The following is a 26,002-nucleotide window of genomic DNA, read 5'->3' as shown; positions in this document are numbered from 1 at the left end:
GAGGAGTCAGGTGTGATCCCTTATGTAAATGATGTGGTTTGGTGGTGGAGAAAAAATAATGTTTTTTTAAATGTCCCCGTAACTTTTGTATAGACAAAACAAATTAGAATCTCTTAAGGTTAGATTCTTTGAAAAAAAAGAGAAAAAAAATCTCTAATAATTTATATAATACAATGGGACATTAATTAAAATTCTTTGACAAAAATAGATAAGATTCATTTTCATTACATCTCTTATTCAATCAACGCCCAAAACCAAAGTCATTGGTCAATAATGTCTCTTCACTCGTAAAATTTTTACAAAACTGTAGCCACGTGTCATAATTGCCACGTCATACATTGTCTCTCTCGGTTCTCAAATCGCGTTTTCTCATCAGACAATAAAAATGTTAAACAAAATAAAAAAAAATAAAAAAAAATAACTTTTAGAAGAACAGAGCAAACAAAAAAAAAGAATTAGATTTTTTTTTTTTTGTTTGTTGTTGTCAATTTCAATGGTGTCTCGGTTTCGTCTTGTGCTAGAGTACTTGTTCTAGTCTCTCTTTTGTTTACTCACAAGATTTTTTTCCTAATTTTGTTTGATTTTTTTCTTTTTATTTCTCAAGACGGATTTGGTGGTGTTCTTTTTAGGGCTGTCTTGGGTTCGAGACGACGTAAGAAGATGGCGAGTACTAGTGGTGGCGGTGGTAGTGGTAGTGGTGGGACGAAGATGAGAGGTTTCTCTGTAAACCCTAAAGATTATAAACTTATGGAAGAAGTTGGATATGGTGCTAGTGCTGTTGTTCGTCGTGCTATTTATATCCCCACTAATGAAGTTGTTGCTATCAAATGTTTGGATCTCGATCGCTGCAATAGCAATCTGGTTTGTGTTTCTCTTTGGTTTAATTTGATTCTTCGTTTTTCTTGTTTTTGAGTTTAGCTTCAGCTTCGAATTTGAATTTGAGGGAGATTTGTTTTTGTTGTGTGTTTGCAATCATAAAAATTGAAACTTTTGAGTCGTTGTGGCAATAACACCTTTGTTGATATGGGTGATGACCAATTTGTTTACTAGTCTTAGTGAATCTTATGCTTATGCTATATATGCGGGTGTACTTATTGTATAGATCATCTTCCCATTTTGTGTTTTGTTGTGTGTTTTGAGAATCATGTGTTTGCAATCATATAAATTGAAACTTTGATTCGTTGTAACAATAAAGTTTTTATCTTGTTTGATGTGTTATGACCAATTTGTTTATTAGTCTTAGTGAATCTAATCCTTATGCTATATATGCGGGTGTAATTAATTGTAGATCATCTTTCCATTGTGTGTTTTGGGGTTTTGGTTGGTTTTATCATTTGAGATCAAATGGGAGAGTTATTTAGATCTCTATCTCTCTTTCCCTTTTCGAAAATTCATGTTTTGTTTTGGTTGTTTGTAGGATGATATAAGGAGGGAGGCTCAGACTATGACTTTGATTGACCATCCAAATGTTATAAAGTCGTTTTGTTCGTTTTCTGTTGAGCATTATCTTTGGGTTGTCATGCCATTTATGGCTCAGGGTTCGTGTTTGCATCTTATGAAGGCGGCGTATCCTGATGGATTTGAAGAGGCGGCTATATGTTCTATGCTTAAAGAAACACTTAAAGCTCTTGATTATCTTCATAGACAAGGGCATATCCATCGAGATGTTAAGGTCAGTTTTTTTATTTTGTTTCACTTTTGAACTTTGTATGCCCATTTATGAGCCATGACATGTATTCAAATCTTTCTTTTGGTATCTTGTGTATTAGGCTGGAAACATACTTCTTGATAACACTGGGGAGATTAAGCTAGGTGATTTTGGTGTCTCTGCTTGCTTATTTGACAATGGTGATAGGCAACGTGCAAGAAACACATTTGTTGGTACTCCGTGCTGGTTGGTTATTGTAGTTTTCTTCATTTCGGTCTTCTTAAGCTTCACTATTTTCTCTCTACTTGACGCTTTCTTGACGGTTGATGTGTCATATCTTGTTTCAATTTTTAGGATGGCACCAGAAGTCTTGCAGCCAGGAAGTGGATACAATTCAAAGTGAGTTTACGCTTTAATACCAAGTGCCATTTAATATACTCTTACTTCTCTGCATGGTCCTTGTTAAATATAGCAGTTAGTTCAGTTTGGTATGTGTCATCCAACTTCTCAAAATCGAGTGCTACTGATTTTTGTTGTTTCATCCCCACAGCTGTTTAAAATTTACTATCAGTTTATGCTTTGGTATCAAGTGCCAGCTAATATACGCTACTTATCTGCATGGTCCTTGTTAAATGTACTCTATATATCTGCAGTAGTATATGTGTCATCCAACTTCTCAAAATCGAGTGCCGGTGATTTAGTTGATCTAGATAGTGTTGTGATTGTTTCAGCTCCTCAACTGTTTAAGTGTTACTATCAGTTTATGCTTTGATATCAAGTGTCAGATAATATACTCTACTTCTCTTCATGGCCCTTGTTAAATATAGCAGTGAGTTGAATTTGGTATATGTGTCATCCAACTTCTCAAAATCGAGTGCTGCTGATTTTAGTTGGTCTAGATCGTGTTGTGATTGTTTCAGTCCCACAGATGTTTAAAAGTTACTATCATTTGAGTATCTTCTATGTCAAATGATATTGAAAATCTTTAGGAACTGTTTGCATCAAAGAAATGCAATAACAGCTATTGGTTGGTTTGGTCTTATGCACCATCCTCACAGGGCTGATATCTGGTCTTTTGGAATAACGGCGCTGGAGTTGGCTCACGGTCATGCACCTTTCTCAAAATATCCCCCTATGAAGGTATTCATTTATTTCCTTGTGTGTATTGAGAAAAGATCTGATTCCTTTTTCCTGGTAATAGGTACTCTTAATGACTATTCAAAACGCACCCCCTGGCCTTGATTATGACCGTGATAAGAAGTTTTCAAAGGTACGCTGCTTCTTCCTAGGTAAATATTCCTATTTGATTACTTTCCATTTCAAGGATTGTTCTAACTAGAAGACGTCCAGCTGTGCCCAGTCCTTTAAAGAGTTGGTAGCACTGTGTCTAGTGAAAGATCAAACAAAAAGGCCAACTGCTGAAAAGTTGTTGAAACACTCATTTTTCAAGAATGCAAAACCTCCAGAGATTTGTGTGAAGAAACTATTTGCCGATTTACCACCTCTTTGGACTCGCGTAAAAGCTCTTCAGGTTTGCCATACTTTTTTCTCTTCATCGATCTTGCAGCACTCGTCCTGTTCTTCTTTTAGTGATAGAGTCATTGCACAACAGGCCAAGGACGCTGCACAGATTGCTTTGAAAGGAATGGCCTCTGCCGACCAGGATGCTATATCTCAGGTGACAAACACACAACACAAGTTTGATATTATTATTAAAACTCGACTTGCAGAATGCTTATAAAAATGTTATTTTTCATATCAGAGTGAGTACCAAAGAGGAGTAAGTGCTTGGAACTTCAATATCGAAGATTTGAAAGAACAAGCATCCTTGGTAAGATATGCTTTGATGGTATCTCTTAAATGATGCCATTTGTGAAACCATTTGTTTCCGTCAAATAATCCGTTCTTACTTTTTCTTTTTATCTTTTTTTTTTTATGTGCAATAGCTAGATGATGACGATATTCTAACAGAGACTAGGGAAGAAGATGAATCTTTTGGCCAACAGTTGCATAATAAGGCTAGTAATTTGCTAAGAAGTTTTTAGAGAAAATATCTTATAACTCTTCACTCTCATGGTATATGGTGGTTTGAACTTAATTGGAAAACACATTGCAGGTGAATGACAGAGGGCAAGTATCTGGTAATCAACTGCTATCCGAAAACATGAATGGGAAGGAAAAAGTTTCAGATACTGTCGTGGTAGAACCTATCCGTGAAGAGAAATCCACTCTCAATTCAACTGCTTCTTCTGTGGAACAAGCGGCACCAAGTTCAGAACAAGACGTTCCACAGGCCAAGGGTAAGCCAGTGAGACGCCAGACTCATAGTGGACCACTTTCATCTGGTAACGTGTTAATCAATTCAGACTCAGAGAAGGGTCCTAGTTATGAAAGGTTCGCCATTAGCTAATTGTTGTTTGAGAGATCATTGGATTACAGTATCCACCACTTCAGATTAGCTTCTCTGTTTCACAACTTTCTAATGCGCTAATATGAAATTTGCTATCTGCTAGGTCTGATAGTGAACGGCTGCTGAAGCCATCAGTTCGGAGGGCTCCAAGCTTTAGTGGTCCTTTGAATCTTCCAAATCGTGCTTCGGCTAACAGTTTTTCAGCTCCTATCAAATCTTCTGGAGGTTAGGAAAATACATTTTCGATCTTCATGCTGCTTAGTAATTTCAGTTTCTTCTACTGCAGTTGACTTAGCGTTGGTTGTCCATCTTGTATAGGATTCCGTGATTCCATAGATGACAAGTCGAAGGCTAATGTGGTTCAAATCAAAGGAAGATTTTCAGTAACATCAGAGAACTTGGATCTTGCAAGGGTGGGCATATCTTTTCCTGCTATTCACATTCGTTTTTATTTGAAAGTTACTAACCAGACCAACCTAACCTAGGATATTCCACTAAGTGTAGTCCAGTCTCGATCTTCACGAGTTTCTTGGTAGTCTCTGCGTTTTAATGTAGAGTGAACACTGATAAATTCGTACTCTTTAATCTACAGGGATCCCCGTTGAGGAAATCTGCCAGTGTTGGGAGTTGGTTACTTGATTCTAAAATGGTATGTTTGCTACCACAAAGAGTTCTTTTAATCAGGAAAATTTATGTCGTCTTATCATAACAATCTTATTTTTCCGTTAACAGCCAACGGGTATGCCTATCAAGGAATCTAGTACTCATCATGCGTCCTCAGTCATCATGCCTCATCTTCAAAATTTGTTCCACCAAAATTCAATACAGCAGGTGAGAAGAGAAACTTATGAACATTATCACATTGAGACATGAGTTTAACTTGATTGTATGATTTCCTCAAGTTATGTATTGTCTTAACGGAACTCTCTATCTTCAGGATCAAATTATGAATCTACTGAATACCTTACAACAAGCTGCTGAAACAACAGATGGTAAGATATATACGTCTTACCACTTTGTCTGTTATAACGATGAACTTTTTTTTTTGACAGTTGATTAATTCTCATTCTTGTTATAGGTTCTCAAAATGGAAAGTTGCCGCCTTTGCCTCGAGGATCTGACAGCAATGGAACCGTAAGTAGTTTTATCAACAAAATTAATGTTATTGTCTCACATAGACCTATTATGCAGTCTCGTAATCATGTCCTTCGCATTCTTTGCCTTTATCGTTGGATCACAGGTTGTCGAACTCACAGCTTCTGAGAGAGAGAGGTTACTATTTACCAAGATAACCGAGCTGCGAGTTAGGTTGTTCCTCTTTTCCAAGCTATCAAATCTTTCTTAGTAGAGATCATTGTGGTGTAAGTCTTTACTAATTGCGTCTTTAAACTCGATTTCTTTAGGATGAAAGAGTTAACGGAAGAACTTGAAGAAGAAAAATCAAAACAGATCCAAGTAAGTTACCACACTTTGATCTCATGAATAAACTAGATGTTTGAAACTGAAACCACATCGAGTAAAATCTTATTTTCTGAATCATACTCATTCAAACACCTCTTGTGTTTATTATCTACAGCTGCAGCAGAAATTGAAATCAATCACCGGTCGCGACAAATTGTAATTGGGGACCAGAACAGCTTACTTCACAGAAGCTTTTAGGAGAAAGGGAAGAGTATATGTTGTACACTAAGAAACCCGGAGAACTCTCTGATCATGAAAGCAAAAAGGACAGATTTGGTTCTGTTCTGTATGTGCAGAAGCAGACATCATGGGCCATTTGTTTCTGACAGAAGAAGTTGGAAACAAAACATATAGAGAGAATAAATAGAGAAGAAAGCTCTTGGTCATGGAAAAAAGTGTATTTGTTTATTTGATCTAAAATTTTAAACCTTACAGTTTAAGTTAAGATTATTGTCTCATATGTGACTAATATAGACTTCTCAACCTTTTTTTTGTGGATTGTAAATGAAACCTGATTTGGTGTATTTGTATTATATCCGCCAAGATTCTTTACTAAGAATTAGTTTGCTCCTTTGTTACAAAGATATGTTTCATACTCTATAGAGATGTACTCCAAATTAGGTAATATTACCAGAATCAACAAATCTTTTCTTTATTATTAGGAATGTTCGGGTATTTTCAAAATGTCTAGTGTGCCCTTGGTTTATGTTACCGGAGAAAACGTAATTACAAAAATGTCATTGTCACGTCAGAAATCGCTGACGTGTATTAAATAACTCAGCCGTAACGTTTTTACAGAGGTAATGACGGCTGAGTTATAGGTATGTTGCGGCTGATTTATGGAAAAAACATTTGAGTAAGAGCGGACAGCTGACTTAGAGTATAACTCAGCCAAGTGTTACGGCTGACTTAGTGAAATCTGGCTGAGTTATGCTATAACCCAGCCGTCATTACGGCTGACTTTTCACCCGATGGTTGAGTTGTGAAAAATTTGGCTGAGTTATCACTACGACACGGCTGAATTAACTTTTTCCGGCTGGCTGAGTTATGAAAAACGGCTGACTTATCGTACAACTCAGCCATTTTAAGGCTAACTTAGTAGCAAAAGATTAATTACTAGAATATCATTCAGTTACGGGTGACTTATTTAACGATATGGCTGAGTTACATATTTTCAGTTGATTAAGCGGCTGAATTTGACAACCATTTTTTTGTTTTTTAATTACTGTAATGTTATTCATGTTGTGACTGAGTTATAATTTGTTTGATGGCTGATTTAATTAATGGCTGAGTTATAATTTGTTTGGTGGCTGACTTGCCACTTCGGACGCATCATCCATGTCATCATCTTCTCCGAAAATACGAAACGTCGTTCCTTCGACTTCCATCTTCTTCACCTCGATCAAAAGTGAAGTTTTTTACCTTCTTCTTCACCTTATTCTTTACATTGTTCTTCACCTTGTTCTTCACTTCTTAATTTTCTCATTCTTCTTCATTTTTTTCATGGATCTAGTTCCGTTAATTGTTGTTTTTGGTAATTAGGTAAAGAAACACAAATATGTATTTAACACCGATGATAGAGGGTGTAGAGTTGTGCAGATAGATGCGGAAACAACGCACGACAAGCTTGTGAAGCTTGTTCTCGTTGATTACGGATTGAACGCGAGGAAAGATGAAACGGCTAATAAGTCAGCCACGAAGCATTATAACTCAGCCGTCATATAAATCTACGAGACCTTTCGTCTTCTTTAAGTATTATAACTCAGCCGTGAAATAATATAAATCAGACGTTCCCTGTCAATAATGACGTGGAATCATTTGCTGATGTGTATTTTTTTCATATTTTTGGAATTAAAAATAAAAAATAAACCAAGGGGTAAATTGTAATTAGACTCTGAACACTAAGTATTTAAGCAATTTTTAGAAAATTGTTAGATATTAGGAATAAACCAACTTTTGGAGTACATCTGAGTAATTCTTTCAGAGATTTATTACATGGAAACAATATAAAATAAAATCAAAGCTACACAATCTTAACTTTCACCTATGATCCTTTAGCTAAATCTTGAGTTGTTAAGCCTTCAAGAATCAGCTCGCTTCTGGTTCCAGGTACCTTCTTAGACCGTTTTCACAGCAAGAAAAACACAACAATGTAAGCAAAAACAACGATGATAACCGAACCTACACTAGCCGAGAAGTACCACATTGTATCTAGAGATATAACCGACATTGAAACCAAGAAAGAAACATACAATGGCACTGCTATCCATAGAAACCACCATACATAGCCTTCACCAGCTGGTAACAAACAAAATGTCATGAACATTGCTCCAACGAAAGCCATACTATTCACACCCCTAAGAAGATAGAAATATTTATGACTCATCACAACAGTACCAACAGTCTTTTTAATTTCTTCTGCTGCATTTTCTTGGTATAAAACTCCTGCTGGCTGCAAAGCTGTTTGATAAGTAGCTGTAATTATCAGTGCGGCTATCACTAGAAGCGCGCTACGTGTTCCTTCGAAGGTCTAGTTCCTATACCGCGCTGTTTGCATGAACAAATGCTCTATGAAACTAATGGGAGACCTCAAGATTTCCGACACTTTCTTGGATTTCGGTAGAGAGTCTCCACTCTTACCTCCCCATTTTTGGATTATGTTTTCGATGTTACTGTTCGAGTGATGATCTCTCTGGTTATGTAAGATAACTAGGGCAGTTAAACCTATCATGTTATGGATGTTTTGGTTAACTGCCGAACATTTTACCTAGAGCTTTACTACTTTGAATTTGTTCTGATATGCTGCTATGTGTAAGGCTATGTTGCCGTCTTGATCACGTTTGTTCAAAAATTGCATCTCTAGTGATTCAGCGTCTGTTTGTCGCAGTCTTTGGACCCATCCCAAAAGTACTTCAAGCTCTTCGTGTCTATTGTTCGAAACCGCTATGTATAGAGCGGTTTTACCATACACGTTTGCATCTCTAATGCAACCAGGACAAGCTAAGAGGAACTTTGTCATAAGATCAGTCTCTCCTCTTCTCACTACTTGGTGAAACGGCGTCGTACCTTATAGTCAACACCAAACTATTTCAACCTTTGACAGTAGCAAAAGATCAATTCAAGAAAACAAAACGATTCATAAACACAAATTATATGAGTTGGTCTAGTAACTAGATATTTGATGTCATCCTAATTATATACCTTCTCTTCCTCGGAGGCGAACAAGGTCAGGATCAACCTTGAGTAAACTTAGAACCAACCGTGTTTGACCTTCATCTATAGCAAGATGTAATGGACTTAACCCATATGTGTTAAGTTTTCTAGCAAAAGACGGCTTAAAATTCATCAGCTCCATGGCAAAAGCAAGGTTCCCAGAAGCAGAAGCTACATGAAGAGGAGTGTTAATGAAAGATTGAAAGGCATTGCATCAGATTTCAAGAATGTATAGATTCTCATGGATATGAGCATCCAATTTATCAATACTTCCGATTTGAGTGGCTACGATCAATCTTGGATCCATTATGTCAAATAACAGGAAAAAACAACTCTTTTCCTTCAATAAAGAATAACTTGCACATTACTTATATAATCTATGGCATCGTTTGAACAAGTATTTGATGTTGACTTGACCCATCATTTGTTTAATGGAATGAATTTGATTTTACTTTGGCTAAAGCCCATAGATGACAAATTCACTAGAGGAACACTCATCAGAAAGAGACTACAAAAGTTTTCTCTAAGGAAACTACAATATTAAGTAAACCATAACAGATCCTACCAACCCCCACACAGATCCCAATTGTCATGTCAAACTATTTGCACCCAAAGTTAGTGGCAAAAACAACAACAACAACAAAAAAAAACAAAATCCAACAATATATTGTTCCTGATTCCACTGATCTAGACAGTACAGTCCAGCAAACTAAAGATGTTCAAGACTTTGTAAGTCCACAAACCGAGCATGCAGAGTCGGTAACAACAGAACCAAAGTCTCCTCTGCGATTCAGTAATGACGACATAGGAATTGAATATCTAAGCCATGATAATGTCCCTGAGGAAATGCTATCTCCACCTCCAAGATCTTCACCTTATAGAACTGATGACTTCACCACTCAGCCTAAAACTTGGGTGACAAGATATTATAGAACAGAGCCTTCAACTTCCACAATTCAAGAGGATCTGCCTAGACCAAGAAGCTTGGAGATTTCAGCTATTCCTGAAGTGTTGGAAGAGGTTTGTTGTCATGTTTTTTCGCGTGTTTTGTATATACTCCATGCTTTGCCAAGGAAAACAAGGTATAAAATTCTAAAAACCATGTCTTTAAGAGCATACTGATCTTTCTGTTCTAACTTGTAACATTTATTGAACATTTGCAGAGCCTTGGCTCAGTATCTTAAAGAACGTTTTTCAAGTAGTCTTTATGGAGATTTACGTTTAAGCAAGATTTTGGTCGGAAAGACAAGAAAGCTAGCTGCTCGAATGTTTTTTCGAGACACTGGTGAGGTGAGTGGTGATCGATGATTCTCATCTCTGACTCAAATGTGTTTGTTTTTGGATTATAGGTATTGAAGTTTAGAGGACTTATAGATGTGCAGCTGGATAAACCCTATGGTGGTAATTGAACATCGTTGCATCCATCGTCATCTGAATAGTGAATCTAGGCGGTCTAGGTGTTTACACTTAACAAGATAGATCATTTATATATATATATACTAGATAGTATAAAAATATGAAATTTAATGATTTTTATTGACTACACTCAAAAAGTTGACGATTTTATGATTCGTATTGATAGTGTGAACTTCTAAAATCTAAAAAAAAAATAGAATTTCAAACTATTGTGTACCCAAATAAAAAATACAAAGAAATATCATACGGGGGAAGAATATTAGGGCTGTGGAAATTGAGTTGGATTCCAAGTTGGTGGTGAGGTTCTTAACTACGAGGATCAGCGAGATGCATCCGTTAGCTTTTCTGGTGCGTATATGCCATGACTTTCTTTCTAAGGACTGCAGAGTCCGGATATCATATGTATATAGAGAATCGAACTGTCTTGCAGATGGACTAACTTCCTATGCTTTTATTTTACCATTAGATTTTCAATTTTTAGAGTGTAGTCCGCGTGATATTGGTTTTATTTTTGATGAGGATGCTCGCGGGCATGCCATCCCACAGCACGTCCGATTGTAATTTTTATATAGTCTTTGAATAAACACAAGGAAACCTTTTCCTTGTTTCTCACATAAAATAATAATAATAATACAACGAGATATCAAAAATATCAAAACAAAATTATTAGAAAACAACTCCATAATGAGAGTTAGGAAAAAAAAAGTTTCCTTTGAGATTTTGATATATGTTAATTCAAAACTTTTAAGGGTGAATTTGCTGGGTAACCAAAAAAAAAAACTAACAAATAATTTAGCCATCTATTCAAAAAAATTAGAAGGAGTAAGGGTAGGGTAAATTACTATTTTGGATTTTATGGATTAAGGATAGTGGTGGATATGGGTGGACGGCGGTGGTGGTGGACGGTGGCCAGGCGGTGGTCCGTCGATGGTCCGGCGGTGTTACGGCGTACTCCGGCGGTGTCCCGGCAGTACTCTGGCGGTTGTCCGGCGTAACTCTGGCGGTACTCCGGCGGTGGTTCAGCGATACTCCAGCGGTTGTCCGGCGGTAGTCTGGCGGTGTTTCGGCGGTTTTCTGACAGTTGTCAGACAGCTGGAGGTGGTGTGATGGTGGTAGGAGGTGGTTTTAGGAAGTAGAAGGAGGGTGGTTGGTGGTAATAGGGTGGATATGGTAGTGGTAGAGATGGATATAATAGGGTTAATATAGTATATATTATATATTATATAGAAAATATACTAGATCTATAGTTAGAGTAGTTAGTTATTTAATTTAGTGTTTTTTTCTTAGTCATTCTTGCCAATTTCCCAACTTTTAATACCACAAACAACAAAAACTATTGTAATCCGATTATTTTTGTGTGTGATCTAGTGTGGTTTAGCGCTATTTGGTTAATGCGACCGATTTATAAGTTATAACATCAAAGTAATTTGTTTATATGTGTTATTATTATTCTCATAACAAATATACAAGAACTCAAGAAGTTTAAAAGCAAAGATCGTTGCCAAATTTAGAACCAAGTTTGCTATTTTTTGTGTATCGCTCTCGTAGAATAATTTATTTATTAACTTTATTTCTCTTCCGTTTGCAAAAGAACATTAAAAATGGATGCTAATTTTGTAAACAACATGTGCTTTCATACAGCACGTTATTGACAGAAATAACTCCCCACTTCACGTGATTTGCAAATGAAAAATTCACAGTCACTTACTTAAAATTCAGTTAGTGGGCCTTTATAATTCATTTTTTCATAAAAGCCCAAGTGGGTGTTTAACACTAAGCAAAGCCCACCATAATCAAAATAAATATACGTTCCACTCTCAGAATTGCCTCGTAGAAGAGCCATTCTTTGGTAACCTTTAGTTTACTTCCCCCATTCTCTCTAGAGGAGAGAGCCTCGCCGGAGCTTTTTTTTTTTTTTGTTCTTCTTCTTGTTTTTCGGCCTAAACCGCCGTCGTGTGAAGCTACAACGTTATTGTCCTCCGTTACGAACCTTCTGGGTAAACTATTTTGATTTTTTTGTTTTCCCCCTTTTTCGATTTCTCACTGTTTTTAATCTACGATTCAACTTGTTTCCGTCTCGTTTCCGTGTTCTTTGATTTGATTCTTCGTTTATAACCGTGTTCTTAACTCGATCTGTTTCGATTTCGCTTCATTAGACGAAGTTATTGAACGTTTTTTTTTTTCCGTTCTTCGATTTCTAGGGTTTCGGTTGCTTCCTCTCGCGCCGCCGCTTGTTTTTGTGATTTATTTGATTCTAATCGAGGTGGGTTTTTTTTTTTCCTTACTCTAATTTTTATTTCTGGGTGTTAATTTTGGTGGATTTTACTTACAAATTTAGACCTAGTTTGAAGCTTTGAAACCCTAGATTTGATTGAGATGTGTGTTAAGTTGTCTTCCGAATGAGTCTTATGTGCATCTCTCTTGCGATTATGATAAGCTTTCTTGTTTCTGAGTATTATATTACTTTTGTATCAGCTGATAAATTTGCTACTGGGATTCTTTAGATGGCAGACTCTCGGAATGGTAATGCGCGAGCTCCTGGTGGAGGAGTGCCTCCAAAACCTGGGAATGCTTACTCCATAGATGTTAAAAACTTTATCTCACGTGCAAGAGCCTTGTATGAACACTGGAAGAAGCACAGTGCAGACCTATGGGGATCTGCGGACGCTCTTGCCATTGCTACCCCTCCTGCTTCTGATGATCTGCGCTACCTGAAATCGTCAGCGCTGAATATTTGGCTTCTTGGGTATGAGTTTCCAGATACGATAATGGTTTTTACCCCAAAACAGATCCACATCTTGTGTAGCAGGAACAAGGCATCTCTACTTGAAGTTGTGAAGAATGCTGCACATGATGAGTTGAAGATTGATGTTGTTATGCATGTTAAGCCCAAGGGTGATGATGGAACAGGGCTGATGGATGCCATATTTCGTGCCATCCATGATCTATCCCGGGGTGATGGAAATGATTCACAAGTTGTAGGACACATTGCTCGTGAGGTCCCTGAAGGTAAGCTTCTAGAGACGTGGGCTGAGAGGTTAAAGAATGCAAACTTCCTGTTCGTAGATATAACTGGGGGGCTGTCTGATCTTTTTGCTGTTAAAGATGATACTGAGGTCATGTGTGTGAAGAAAGCTGCATATCTAGCCTATAGTGTGATGAAAAATGTTGTTGTCCCAAACCTTGAAGGAGTCATTGATGAGGAGAAAGACGTCACCCACTCTTTTTTGATGGATCTCACCGAGAAAGCCATACTTGAGCCGACTAAGGCCAGTGTGAGGCTGAAGGCAGAAAATGTTGACATATGCTACCCTCCTATATTTCAAAGCGGAGGCAAGTTTGATCTCAAACCAAGTGCTGCAAGCAATGATGAACTTCTCACTTATGATCCAGCGAGTGTCATATTATGTGCTGTTGGTGCTCGGTATAATAGTTATTGCTCAAATGTTGCCAGGACGTACCTAATAGATGCAACTTCTCTCCAGATCAAGGCCTATGAGGTTCTTCTCAAGGCACATGAGGCTGCTATTAATGCTTTAAGGTCAGGAAGAAAGATCAATGCTGTCTATCAAGCTGCCCTTTCGGTTGTTGAAAAGAATGCCCCTGAGTTGGTTGACAAGCTAACTAAATCTGCTGGGACTGGTATCGGTCTTGAATTCCGAGAGTCAGGATTAAATATTAATGCAAAGAATGATAAAGTATTGAGACCGAAGATGGCATTTAATGTGTCTCTTGGTTTCCAGAACTTGGAGTGTGAGTCAGAAAGCCGCAGCAAAGTCAGGAAATTCTCACTTTTGCTAGCTGACACAGTTCTCGTCACGGAACAGAATGCGGAGCTTTTAACCAAGTGCTCTAAATCTGTTAAGGATGTGGCTTACTCCTTCAAAGATGATGAAGAAGAAGAGAAACCGAGGAAGAAGCCGAAGATCAGCGGTTCGGAGAACTACATTACCAAGACAGCTCTCAGATCAGATGATCATGTGGTGTCGAAAGAAGAGCTACGGAAGCAGCACCAGGCAGAGCTTGCACGCCAGAAAAATGAAGAAACCGCCAGAAGGCTTGCTGGTGATAGGTCTGGGGCGGGAGACAGCCGGTCTGCTTCAAAGACTTCAGCTGATGTGGTTGCCTACAAGAATGTTAACGACATGCCCCAACCTCGGTCTTTGGAAATCCAGACTGATACGAAGAACGAGGCTGTATTGTTGCCCATCTATGGTAGCTTGGTCCCATTCCATGTGGCTACAATAAGAACAGTGTCAGGCAATCAAGATACCAACAGGAATTGCTACATCCGTATCATTTTCAATGTCCCCGGTACACCCTTCAACCCTCATGATTCAAACTCTTTGAAAAACCAGGGTGCTATCTACCTCAAGGAGGTTTCATTCCGGACCAAGGATTCAAGGCATAGCAGTGAAATAGTTCAGCATATTAAGGCCCTCAGACGGCAAGTCATGGCCCGGGAGTCAGAGAGAGCTGAAAGGGCGACATTGGTAACACAGGAGAAACTTCAGCTTGCAGGGAACAAGTTCAAACCCCTCAGATTGTCTGAGTTGTGGATCCGTCCGCCTTTCAGTGGCCGCAAGAAGATTCCTGGGACACTCGAAGCTCATGCCAATGGTTTTAGGTATTCAACGACCAGGCCTGACGAGCGTGTGGATGTCCTGTTTGCAAACATAAAGCACGCGTTTTTCCAGCCAGCTGAGAAGGAGATGATCACCCTCCTTCATTTTCATTTGCACAACCACATCATGGTAGGAACCAAGAAAACAAAGGACGTCCAGTTTTATGTGGAGGTAATGGATGTTGTGCAGTCTTTAGGTGGTGGGAGGAGATCAGCTTATGATCCAGATGAGATTGATGAAGAACAGCGGGAGCGTGATAGGAAAAACAAGATCAACATGGATTTCAATCATTTTGCAAACCGGGTCAATGATATGTGGCAACTACCCCAGTTTGCAAGTCTGGACCTTGAGTTTGATCAACCTCTGAGAGAGCTTGGGTTCCATGGTGTTCCGCACAAGACATCTGCATTCATTATACCGACCTCCAGCTGCTTAGTTGAGCTCATAGAATACCCGTTCCTCGTGGTCAGTCTGAGTGAGATTGAGATTGTGAATCTTGAGAGAGTTGGGTTTGGGCAGAAGAACTTTGACATGGCCATCATTTTCAAGGACTTCAAAAAGGATGTTCTCAGGGTTGACTCAGTTCCCACAAGTTCACTGGAGGGGATAAAGGAGTGGCTTGACACTACAGATATAAAGTACTACGAGAGCAAACTGAATCTGAACTGGAGACAGATCCTGAAGACGATCACGGATGATCCGCAGAGCTTCATAGATGATGGAGGATGGGAGTTTTTAAATCTGGACGGAAGTGATTCAGAATCTGGGGGCTCTGAGGAGTCAGACAAAGGATATGAACCATCAGATGTGGAGGTTGAGTCTGAGTCAGAGGATGAGGCCTCAGAGAGTGAGTCACTGGTGGAGTCAGAGGATGAAGAAGAGGAGGACTCAGAGCAAGAGTCAGAGGAAGAGAAAGGTAAGACTTGGGATGAACTGGAGAGAGAAGCTAGTAATGCAGACAGAGAGCATGGAGCTGAGTCTGATAGTGAGGAAGAGAGGAAGAGAAGGAAGTTGAAAGCGTTTGGGAAATCACGGTCTGGAACTAGCGGTGGAGGCGGCAGTAGCAGTATGAAGAACATGCCACCATCAAAGCGCAGCAAGCACAGGTGAAAAGGATCAGACGTCTCGAATGCTTATCATTGTTCTCATTAGAGAGATGAAACGAAACCAGACTTTTATTTTCCCAGGTTAAAAAATTAATTAGTGTTTCTTTTTTGTTTGTTTGTTCAACTTCACAGCAAACAAAAACTATCGTTTGGTTATGGTTTTTAAATCAGTCTTTTGTATTATAAAAAAACTGCTTTAGATCATTATTAATTTAATTCTATGCACTAGGAAAATAATTATAGTCGTTTTATAAAAAATAACTAAGAAAAACACCATTCTGAGATTATAGCATTTACCCGAGACCACTGAAAAGAAAAATATATATATAAAATCTTTCAAAAGGTTTAGCCAATTTAGCCAAAAACTTATTTAGCAAGAACTCTTCCAAGTCTCTTGGAGTGCAGGGGTGTGGTTCGGCGAAAGTGTTCCAAACTGCCGGTTCATAACGTGGCTAGCAGTGTGAGATCGACTTTTAACGTGTAAGAGTTTGAAAAGTTGAGGGTTGGTTCTGCCATGTGGTGAGCCGGACAAGGCACAAGAACACTTATTTTATTGCTTCCTTATCAAGACAATACTGCTCCACAAGTTGGGGTCCAATGAATATTTTTACGTGTTTTGTCCTCGCTAAAATAGTATTTTAACTTCACCAGTAAGTGGGAAAATCGGCCATTTCATATCCTACCTAAGGTTATATTCAATTCCTACATTTCATATTTCGGCCATTTCACAACCCAAACTTATATACTTGTGCCAATCTATACCTTAGCCCTAACAGCGTTAAGAATCTGTTAGCGGTTGCTTACATGCTCAATTACATCCTTTTATATGAAAAGAGGCAAAACAAAAGAAATTATCAAAACGATGTCGTTTAGCTCTTCCTCTTCAGCCTCTAAACAAAAAACAAAATCGATTTTAGAAAATTTAGGTTTTTGATTTGGTAAGTGTTGATCAAGATGTCTTCATCATCTCCTACCTAAATTTGATTGGGTGTTTATTCCCCCTGGTTATGTATTAATCTATAGGGGTGCATGAAATTTTTACTCCAATTTTATGGGTTGTCATTCAATTTCGATTTCCTAATATTTTGACCTCATCTTAAAAATCGAGTTACTTGGATTCGTCTAGCTGGTTCTGATTCCATCATGTTCAAAACTTTGTCATTTTAATCTCAGAATAGTGGATCTGCTGCTTATGTAAAATTTGGAATTTTTGTTATTAATTCGAAACGCGTTATCTTAATGTGCTGAGATTTTAGATTACATTATTATACTCAGCTCAATCTTATTTATTCCAAAACCTTCAGATTTTCTTTTTTCAAATGAAAGACAAAACTGACAAAGAAGATTAATGGCCTTCGTTGAGCAATTGAAGATAATGTCAAGAAACGAGAACGAAGGAAAAAATAGAGGTTGAAGAAGAAGAGATAAACGACGTTGTTTTCACAAAAAAAATTTCTCTTTTGTCGCATAAAATGATATCGTTGAACATATGGCATCCACATAAGAAATCGATAATGGATTCTTAACACCGTCAGGACCTAGCTATAGATTGACACAACTTTATAAGTTTGAGTTATGAATTTGAAATTTTGGTTACTTAATGTATAAATATACACAACGTTAAACTTTACATAGGAATTGAACACAGAATATTAGGTAGGGTATGAAAATGGCCGATTTGCCGCAGTAAATGAAAGTGTTGTGATTTTATTTTTCTAGTTAATTGTAATAATTATTCTATAGCTCCCTTTAACTTACTTAATTTGTAACGGCCAATAGTACAGTCATAGGTTTTGGCATCTTTTAATATAAAAATATATGGTGGATTATCTATTCGTAAAGGACATGCGCCACTAAATGTCTTCTTTCGCTAGTATATCCTCTTAATTATTTTGAATTTTAGGTTAAGAGTGGTAGAACCAATCAAGTTCTAATCCTAATACACCATTTAAAAACGTACGTAAGGACATTGCAATATAAGATTTATGTACAAGTTGATACAATGCAACATCACAATGAGGTAATATTTCTTTAGTTTTCTTTTTTTTTTCCTCTTATGGTCTATTTTTAAAATCTTATTCATACATATTTTATATCTTGTTACATAAGATTGTGATATTGTCTCGCGACAACTACTCTCGAGAGACTCAAGATTTTGTTTCAATGGTTGATATTTAGTTTTTAAGAATTATGGAGTTAAAACCACCTGATCTTGTGGGAATAAAAATCTTAATTACGTTTCAAACTTTCTTATAAATGTTTATGTTGTTCTAATGAGAAGTTGTTTTTAAAAACGTAATCAATTATTATTATTATTTATAACTAGATAAATACCCAGAATAATTTTAAATAAAAGTCTATTAGATTAAAAGTAAAACAATTAAAATTTATAAAAATATTCTGGTTTTTTTTTTTTTTTTCCACGAAAAGCAAATTTATTTCCTCTAAGAAGAGTCATTACAAATGCTGTGGCTTAGCCAGACTGGTGAAACACAAGAATCAGAATAAGAATCATTAGTTAAGCAACCAAATTTTGCTAAAGTATGAGCTGCACTATTGCATTCTCTCTTTGCAAATACAGAATAAATTGAATCAAATTTGGAAAACCAAAAGTTAATGTCATGAATAAAATTTGCTAAAGATCTATTTCTTTGAATTCCATTAAGCGTATTGATTAAATTTACAGAGTCGCCTTCAAAAATTATGTTGGTGTAACCATTGATCGATGATTGTTGAGCTGCAAGGATTAATGCCTTTGTTTCTGCCTCAAGGGGGGATGTCGCATATCCAAGTATAGAAGATCCCCAGTTGAGAGGCTGGCCGAGATAATTGCGAATAATCCACCCTCCAATGGCTTGGGATGTGTTTCTGTTAAAAGCAGCATCGAAATTACATTTCACCGAAGTTTGAGGAGGGGGCTTCCATTTTATTTGGTCTTGAGGTAGATCCTGAACATTTTCTCTGAGATGCTTTATATTTATCCATTCATTTGTCTCTGCTCGAGCCTGGAGAACAGTTTGAGTTGTACTTTCACGAAAATTGTTAAAGATAGTGTTATTTCGTGCTTTCCAAATTCTCCACATGAGCCATAATGGTTGTAAAGCAATATGGGGAGAGATGTCTTGGCGCCTTGAATATTCAATCACAGGTGAGATGTTTTCCTCTGCATTATCGGATAATTGTTCTAAATTTAAAGCAGAGGTGTTTGAGAAACGCCATGTTGATATAGCAAAAGGACATGTGAACAGGGCATGATTTATAGTTTCATCTTCCAGTCTGCATCTACTACATTTTGGATTTATATCCATATCTCTCGATCGCAGTCTGGTCGTTGTAGGTAAGGCTCGTGAGATGGTCCTCCATATGAAGTGTTTTATTTTAGGCATAATGTTTAAAGCCCATAGTTTGTTCTTTAGTTCAATAGATCCGTAGGGAACACCATACGGAGGATTAGGGACATGAGGATCATGTGTAAGTAGCCAGTACCCTGACCTAACAGTGTAATCTCCAGAAACAGAGTAGTTCCAAATCAACTGATCAGGTCGATCATGCTTTGACAGAATTGAACAAAAACTAAAAGTGGTATATTTAGAAAAAAAAACTCATAAAATAAATATCTTATTTGTTTGCATTAAGAAGATATGATTTTTTTTGGAAAAAAACTCATTTTAATGGTATTTATGAGAATTGCCCAACTAAATATCTTATTTGTTTGCATTAAGCAAATATGATTTTTTTTTTTAAATATTGACCACGTATACTTAAAAAAAAAATCCTAGAATAGATGGAAAATGTTGCAAGTTTCATAAAGTAAAATATACACCAAATACAAAGAATTAAAGTTTTGAGAGATGTTTAAAGTATTATGTCCATTACCTTGAAACAAACTACTATTAAACTCATATCCTTCTTGTTGACCCGCCGCAGCTTGCTGATTCACAAAATCGTCATGAATCTGGTGGGAAATCAAGAAGCGGCTGCGACGGGGAATTCGGAGAATCAACAAGCTGCGGTGGCTCAACAAGAAACGGCTGCAGCGGGAAATCAACAAAGTACTACTGGAAACCAAAGTGATGCTGGGAATGGTGCTGGGAACCAAGGTGCTGGGAACCAAGGTGCTGCTGGGAATTAAGGGGCTGCAGCAGGGAATCAAGGTTTTTGGAAAGATTGCGATCTTTAGAATATTGTTGGAATAGGCCAACAGTTTAGAATTATGATTTAATTTTATTGAAGATTATGAATAAATTAGTTTAGGAAATTCTGTATAGAATGCACCTTAAATTATTCAACCAATTATATAGGGATATTTTAAATACTCAGATCCTAACCGGATTTTGATTAAGCATTTATAAACTGAATAATGAATGAAAATTAAGATCTGATAATAGATCCAAGTAAGAAACGGGCGGATCTTGAATAAAACACTGTTTTAAACTTTTTTTATTTAGCTGATGTATATCTAGTATTATACGATTGACAATTGACATATTCATTAAATATTTTATTGATGAAATAGTATTAAAATTTATTATTGGAAAGAAAGAAAAAGAGCATACAATTGGTGAGTGATTACAATCTTATTTTGTTGTTATAAATGTCAAAACTTAGAAATAAAATGAAAAGATATAAGTAAAACGAGAAAATGTAAAATATGTGCACCTTCTCTAAATTTAAAATTTACATATATTTATAAAATACAAAATAATATATATATTCTAAGAGTATACGCTTATCTTACTATATTAATTGAGAAATACATATACGAAACGAACCTAATAAAATGTAAAAAAATACATTGTCTTGTCATTGGTATTTTAAGGCAAATTTTTAAAATTTCAGTGAAGGTAAAATTGTAATTTAAATATTAATTTAATGTACTTTAAAAAAAAATTAATATCAAAAGGCAAAAGGTAAAAAAAAATTAATTTGTCCATATACATATCAAATTAATGTACTTTTTTTTTTGAAAATTAAGATTTAGTTATAAAATGTAATTACAAAACTATATACTTTACATATTATACATTTTTCTAAAAATTCTTAAATAATGAAGTTCTATAACATTTAATAAAGATTTACAAATAAAGAACCATTTAGTGTCGACAATCCATTCCATATGTACAATATATAGACATATGTTTTATCTAATCAACAAGGTCCATGTATATGATTAGAATCCAGTTTGATTTAAAAGTGAAAATCCAGTTTGTATAAGAAGAAAACATAGAAAAATTCCGGTTTTGAATTGATTATTAATTACAGGAGAAATTACTGTTTTCACTTTTAGCTACACCTTTCCCGATTTAGGTTGAAACACCACAACCTTAACCAGAAGCTTTGGATCTGACGTAATGGCGAACATGCCGGTCGAGTTTTCAAACAAAGGGTTGAACTTTAAACTTTGATCAAGTCCCTCGGGAGCAAACTCGGACCAATTGTAAATCTTGATTCGTTTAGAGAGAATGGGTACTGTCTCTAAACTGGTTACATTCTTTGCCGGATCTGATCGGTGTTAAAGGCCTGATCAGTCAGTTTCATGGGTAAACAGGTGCTTACTTAGTACTCAGTGTGTCATAAAAGCTATAAATTATGTATATCAACTCCACCACCTTTTGACCCATAACATATATTCTTTGTCCACTAGGTTGTTGCGTTTCTTGCAGCCATGGAGATCATGTCTGGTGCATTTGCTGGTTATTCCTTAGTGGTACTTCTTTTACTTTGAGATATTCCTTACGGTTGTATCATAATACGGCTGATTGGCTATAATCTTTATTAGGTGATGGAGTCTCATCAAGCTAGCAAATTGGATGCATCTGGTACTGCAAAAGCTGTTATTTTCTTGCTTTCAGAAATTGGGTGTGTCTTACGACATGGGACCTGGTGTGTTTTTATCGTTCTTCGTTTTTCTAACTTTCTCATTCTCATGTAAAAATCATCACCATTAAAACCATTTGCTTACTTTTGAAATCAGATACAGTTAATTCGAGATCCTAAGCAACAGATGGAGGAGCATATCTTGGGTCATGCTTTCCATCTTTATCATTTGACATCACCAGATAAAACGTACTTGCAAGACTGAAGACATTTACTGTCTCTCTCTTTCTTTTACTCTTCTCCATTTGCTAGGAAACTGATGATTTGTCTGTAACATCGAAAATATTCCTTTTGTTTTGCAGTGTGTCCTTTGAGTTCCAGACACTGTCGATCCTGTGCTTTTGCTTGCGAATATATGCTGAGGGTACTGTCGATGCTGTGCTTTTGCTTGCGAATTTCTTAATATGTAAGTCTGCTAAAAAAACATTCATGAATTGCAGATCCGGTCTAAAGCAGAGGAGCGGATCTATAACATGATAGATGTCTTGAGAGAGGGAAACATGCATTGAACAAACCCCAGGATAAATTTCAAGCGAACCTCAGTGGCATTTACCAGATGTTAAAGGTAGAAGGCTTACCAGAGCAAAAAATCAGCTGTGAATTTTGTTGTTTAGCTATAAGGAACTACCAGAGCTGTTCAACTAGTTATTGTTAGTTTTCCTTTGTATTGACAGAACCAAAACCTCCGCCTGCATTGTATGTTCTGTTGACAACCTTTAATGTTATACCATGTGTTCCCATCTTAAAAAGTTGGAAGTATAACCCAAAATTTTATGAAGGTGACTATTTTTATTGTTTTGAGGCAGAAAATCTAATGCAGGGCTCGTGGATCGCGACAACATCTGCTGAGTTGGAGAGTATCGAGCAGTATGAGTAAGAGAATCTGATCCCTCTTTTGGCTTACGTAGAGAAAAACGGGAATCTTTTAGGTAGAAAATTAGAACAATCTGTTAAAGAATTATCCGCAAGTGTAGCAGTACAGGTTCCTAGCTCCTTTGGTTAAGTGTCTTTGTGGGCTTGATGTAGAAAATCAAGATGTAGGGTTATGTCTGGATGAAAGTATCTTGAGATTCTAGGGTTTAAGCTCCAACCTCCAAGGAACGAACGGTTAGTTCATCGGTTGCTAATTTGGTAAAGTATCAGTGTGAGTCCTAGAGGAATTGTTCCAAAGGGTGACTCAGTATCTTTGTTATTTACCTTTTGGGGATGAGAGAGTTGGAACTATGATCGAACCTCTTGTTGATGATCGCATTGTAGCTAGGATGTTAGAGAAACGTGCATTTTGAAGAGGCTGTGAAACCTAATGTAGAGATTTTAGTTTCTGATGACATCAAAGGAGAGATGTTAGTTTCAGGCTATAGCAACAGTATCTTCAGATTCTCGGGTTACGGGTAGAAGGTAAGATTTCGTCTCAGCAGTATATCTTAAGTTTAGAGTTGAGATTCAAACCAGAAGCTACATAGCAGGGGAAATTAAAAAGTTGGTTAAATTGGTTTCTTAACTGCAGCGATCAAAGATTTGAGGAATGGTTACTCACAGCGACATTATCGATCTAGAAACCGATGGTCCAATATTTGATTGGTGGGAGGTTAGATATGCCTGGTGGCAGATTAGTCTCGGATAACTTATGAGGAAGATGATGAAGTTATCTACAGACGTGGTAATGATTTCTTTACTCTTCAGTCTTTACTATTCAGATTATTTTAAGAACTTTTTAAGCATTGATAAATCGATCCGTAGAACAAGTTTAGAGTTTTTCATTTGTTTTTTACTTCATTGCATCATGCATCATGCTAGCCAAGCCAGTAGGAATCTTCCCAAATCAGAATAAAGCTAAGAAGAAAAGGGTTTATTCCAAAGCAAATTCTTAAGAATATCCAAAGATTATTCTTGTCTGGAATCATGTTCTTGTCAATGTCTGTACTTGTACAATCCCAAAACTTGTTTTTATACATCTTTAGCTTCCATGAACATTACATGGGTTTTTTCTTCTCTCTTTTGCAACCCTTGAATGTGTTTGTTGATTGACATCTATGCAAATTGATCATCCTCGTGTTCATGGATTCGTTTAGATGACCATTGTTTCTAGTCAAAGCAGCTCAAGAAGTAGTTTGCATAACCTAGAAGGCTAGAACATTTAAAGCTTCTTAGAGATTTGATTCTTTAAGTTCGTAACTTCTCTGACATGGTTTTGTTCTTTTCTCACATCAATGTTATGTTAATTTGGGCTTTTCATAATAGTTAGATATGCATTTTCAAAGTTCAAATTATAGAATAAACTTCTTTTTCAATTAAAAAATCCACAAGAGATACAACAACGACTTCAAAATAGAATAAAACAATTATTTTATTAGTCTAAAATAGAATAAATCTTACGTGTTCTAGATATATTGTTGTTATTATACTCCCGAGTACAATAATTCCCTTTATTAGTTATTAGTTATTAGTTATTACAGTATAATTTAAATTAAAATGTAGCAGGAAGATTTATTCAGTGAGTTATCGGTATCATGGCGGCCATCCTGGACTGCCGGGTGGGCAGTCAAGTTTGAAGCAGTTGCAAAATTTGACTTTGTTCTTAACAATACAGTGTTCATGTATAAAAAAATATTCATGGAGGCAGACTTCCTTGCACAATTCGGTGGCGTTTCTTTTCGTACATATCCCTGGGCCGCTTCTTTGCTTCGGTTTCCTGGACAGACTTCATAAGGATATGGCAATTTCTTTCCCGTTGTTTTTCCTAATCGAATAAAATTTGATTTATCAATAATCAAGTGTATTCATATCAATAAAAGAATTGATTTGATTGTCTATTTCATCAAAGTGCATTATTTTTTCGGTAAAAAAGTCTTGAGAGAATTCCATATTTATATGTGTTTATGCTATAGTAGTTTTAGGAGGGAAATAATTATCGGAATTGTGCAAGTGAGAAAAAACCGGCCGTCAGATATAGATAGATCCACTAAGAAAGGTAAAGGACATGAGACCCACTAAGAGAGGTGGCGTAAAACAACCACAACCAGATTTCTAATCCTTGCACCGGACACACAAGAAACAATCTCATCGAAATCTCATAATTTCGACGAGACAACCGGTGTAAAAATCGCTCATTACAAAAAATTCCACAAGTACATGCTATGTCTAACTAACTGATACTCTACATCAATTGAATACAGTCATACAAATGTACTTCAGCTCCACAAGCACCTTACATTTGTAGACTTCGCTCACTCCACATCAGACTCCTTTTGACATCCGACCGAACAAGCCACTTGTCTTCACTTCCAGGAACAAGCATCACTTAAATCACTTATCCCTAACACGATCTCATATTGGTACTTAGTCACACAACCAACTACCCCAAAGCGACCAAGTATCAAGAGAGATGGACTGGAATACTCCATTCCGCTCCAGCCACGAACTTCTCCTCACCAACGATCCGCTTCGACCCACACTAACTATATTCTGAGTCCATTGACCACAACCACGGTTCACCCATTACACTTCCACACAACCACTTAAACATTTTCGACAACTCTTGCCAGAAACCAAGCTAACCAAACCCGCTCCGCAAGAACTAACCGTTGATGTCGATCGACACCTCCACCTGGTGTTGGTCAACACTGACGTCCTCGGCATCACCTCTACCGATCATTCCTCGCCAAACCCTAACTTCAGCCTTTCTCCAATGACCAAACATACAACAACATGTTGGTGTTTACCGAAACTACCTTGGTGTCGGCTGACACCCCAACTTTGTCACAAAAATGTCTATGCCAGACCAAGATATAGACACTTGATTAAATCACAAACAATCCGTTCATTTAACAAACCCACTGTTGGATATGAAGGTTATACCCCATGAAGCTCTCCACCAAATTTTAGCCAAATCGGACTCCCTTTCATCCTCTAAACATTTTCACTAATTAGCCATCCCGGACCAGTTCACGCTTTCCGTCTATAAGTGTTGGTGTCGACTGACACAAAAATGGTGTCGACTGACACCACCATGGTGTTGAATGAAACTAACCCATAAACCACGACCAAAGCCTTCCTTGAAGCTCCTTTTCACCACAAAACCCTAATCCTTCACAACTATCAATTGTCTAATAGATTAAAGGTCCAAATGGTTACAGCGGTTGAGGCGAACAAATCCATCTCCGGATTAAACAGCTCTTTGTTACCACTCATCAAGTATAGTCCACAGTGGTGCGGTTCGAAAAATATATAAAAAACTGCAGCGGAC

General features: G+C 37.0%; 3 protein-coding genes and 1 long non-coding RNA gene across 11 annotated transcripts; 3 read left to right on the top strand and 1 right to left on the bottom strand.

The window, feature by feature from the left end:
- The first annotated feature begins 366 nt into the window (after positions 1–366).
- Positions 367–6,101, top strand: LOC104737068 (serine/threonine-protein kinase BLUS1). Of its 5 annotated transcripts, none has more exons than XM_087480926.1 (21): positions 367–522; positions 630–861; positions 1,418–1,672; positions 1,770–1,894; positions 2,003–2,047; positions 2,707–2,788; positions 2,850–2,918; positions 3,009–3,179; positions 3,261–3,326; positions 3,411–3,479; positions 3,595–3,666; positions 3,765–4,042; positions 4,162–4,283; positions 4,377–4,471; positions 4,651–4,707; positions 4,791–4,889; positions 4,996–5,050; positions 5,137–5,192; positions 5,299–5,366; positions 5,462–5,513; positions 5,635–6,101. In XM_087480926.1, the coding sequence occupies exons 1-21, from the start codon at positions 494–496 to the stop codon at positions 5,677–5,679; spliced, it is 2,142 nt and encodes a 713-aa protein (XP_087337052.1). In that variant the 5' UTR covers positions 367–493; the 3' UTR covers positions 5,680–6,101. The 5 variants fall into 5 exon arrangements, with proteins under 5 accessions (XP_087337052.1, XP_087337053.1, XP_087337050.1 ...); XM_087480928.1 differs by having other exon boundaries at positions 391–522; positions 2,999–3,179; XM_087480927.1 differs by lacking the exon at positions 3,595–3,666 and having other exon boundaries at positions 369–522.
- Positions 6,102–7,563: 1,462 nt separating this feature from the next.
- On the bottom strand, positions 7,564–9,039 carry LOC104737067 (ankyrin repeat-containing protein BDA1). The gene is given in 3 exon segments (XM_010457162.1): positions 7,564–7,817; positions 7,917–8,585; positions 8,721–9,039. Coding segments are annotated over 3 exon segments (1,242 nt in total).
- Positions 9,040–11,923: 2,884 nt separating this feature from the next.
- Positions 11,924–16,083, top strand: LOC104737065 (FACT complex subunit SPT16). 4 transcript variants are annotated; one of them, XM_010457159.3, is made up of 3 exons: positions 11,924–12,145; positions 12,350–12,411; positions 12,624–16,083. In XM_010457159.3, exon 3 carries the CDS (start codon positions 12,653–12,655, stop codon positions 15,881–15,883), a length of 3,231 nt encoding a protein of 1,076 aa, XP_010455461.2. In that variant the 5' UTR covers positions 11,924–12,145; positions 12,350–12,411; positions 12,624–12,652; the 3' UTR covers positions 15,884–16,083. The 4 variants fall into 4 exon arrangements, with proteins under 4 accessions (XP_010455461.2, XP_010455462.2, XP_087336170.1 ...); XM_010457160.3 differs by having other exon boundaries at positions 11,957–12,145; positions 12,653–16,083; XM_087480044.1 differs by lacking the exon at positions 12,350–12,411 and having other exon boundaries at positions 11,971–12,145; positions 12,653–16,083.
- A 4,847-nt stretch (positions 16,084–20,930) lies between these two features.
- On the top strand, positions 20,931–23,154 carry LOC147929814 (uncharacterized). The gene is made up of 6 exons (XR_015578922.1): positions 20,931–21,427; positions 21,524–21,586; positions 21,659–21,762; positions 21,854–21,945; positions 22,059–22,120; positions 22,197–23,154. It is a non-coding gene; the product is annotated as an uncharacterized LOC147929814 (long non-coding RNA).
- Positions 23,155–26,002: the final 2,848 nt, after the last annotated feature.

This window comes from Camelina sativa, chromosome 13, assembly GCF_030686135.1.
Source record: "Camelina sativa cultivar CO46 ecotype springtype chromosome 13, ASM3068613v1".
Lineage (NCBI taxonomy): Eukaryota > Viridiplantae > Streptophyta > Magnoliopsida > Brassicales > Brassicaceae > Camelina > Camelina sativa.
The sequence above is the reverse complement of the archived record's forward strand: the minus strand, read 5'-3'. Positions and strand labels throughout refer to the sequence as shown.

Bases quoted from the DNA above. Each gene is read 5' to 3' on its own strand.
- LOC104737065 (XM_010457159.3), top strand. From the start codon at position 12,653: ATGGCAGACTCTCGGAATGGTAATGCGCGAGCTCCTGGTGGAGGAGTG.
- LOC104737068 (XM_087480924.1), top strand. From the start codon at position 494: ATGGTGTCTCGGTTTCGTCTTGTGCTAGA. The intron at 2,789-2,849 runs GTATTCATTTAT...TCCTGGTAATAG, and splicing joins CAAAATATCCCCCTATGAAG to GTACTCTTAATGACTATTCA. The intron at 4,890-4,995 runs GTGAGAAGAGAA...CTCTATCTTCAG, and splicing joins ACCAAAATTCAATACAGCAG to GATCAAATTATGAATCTACT.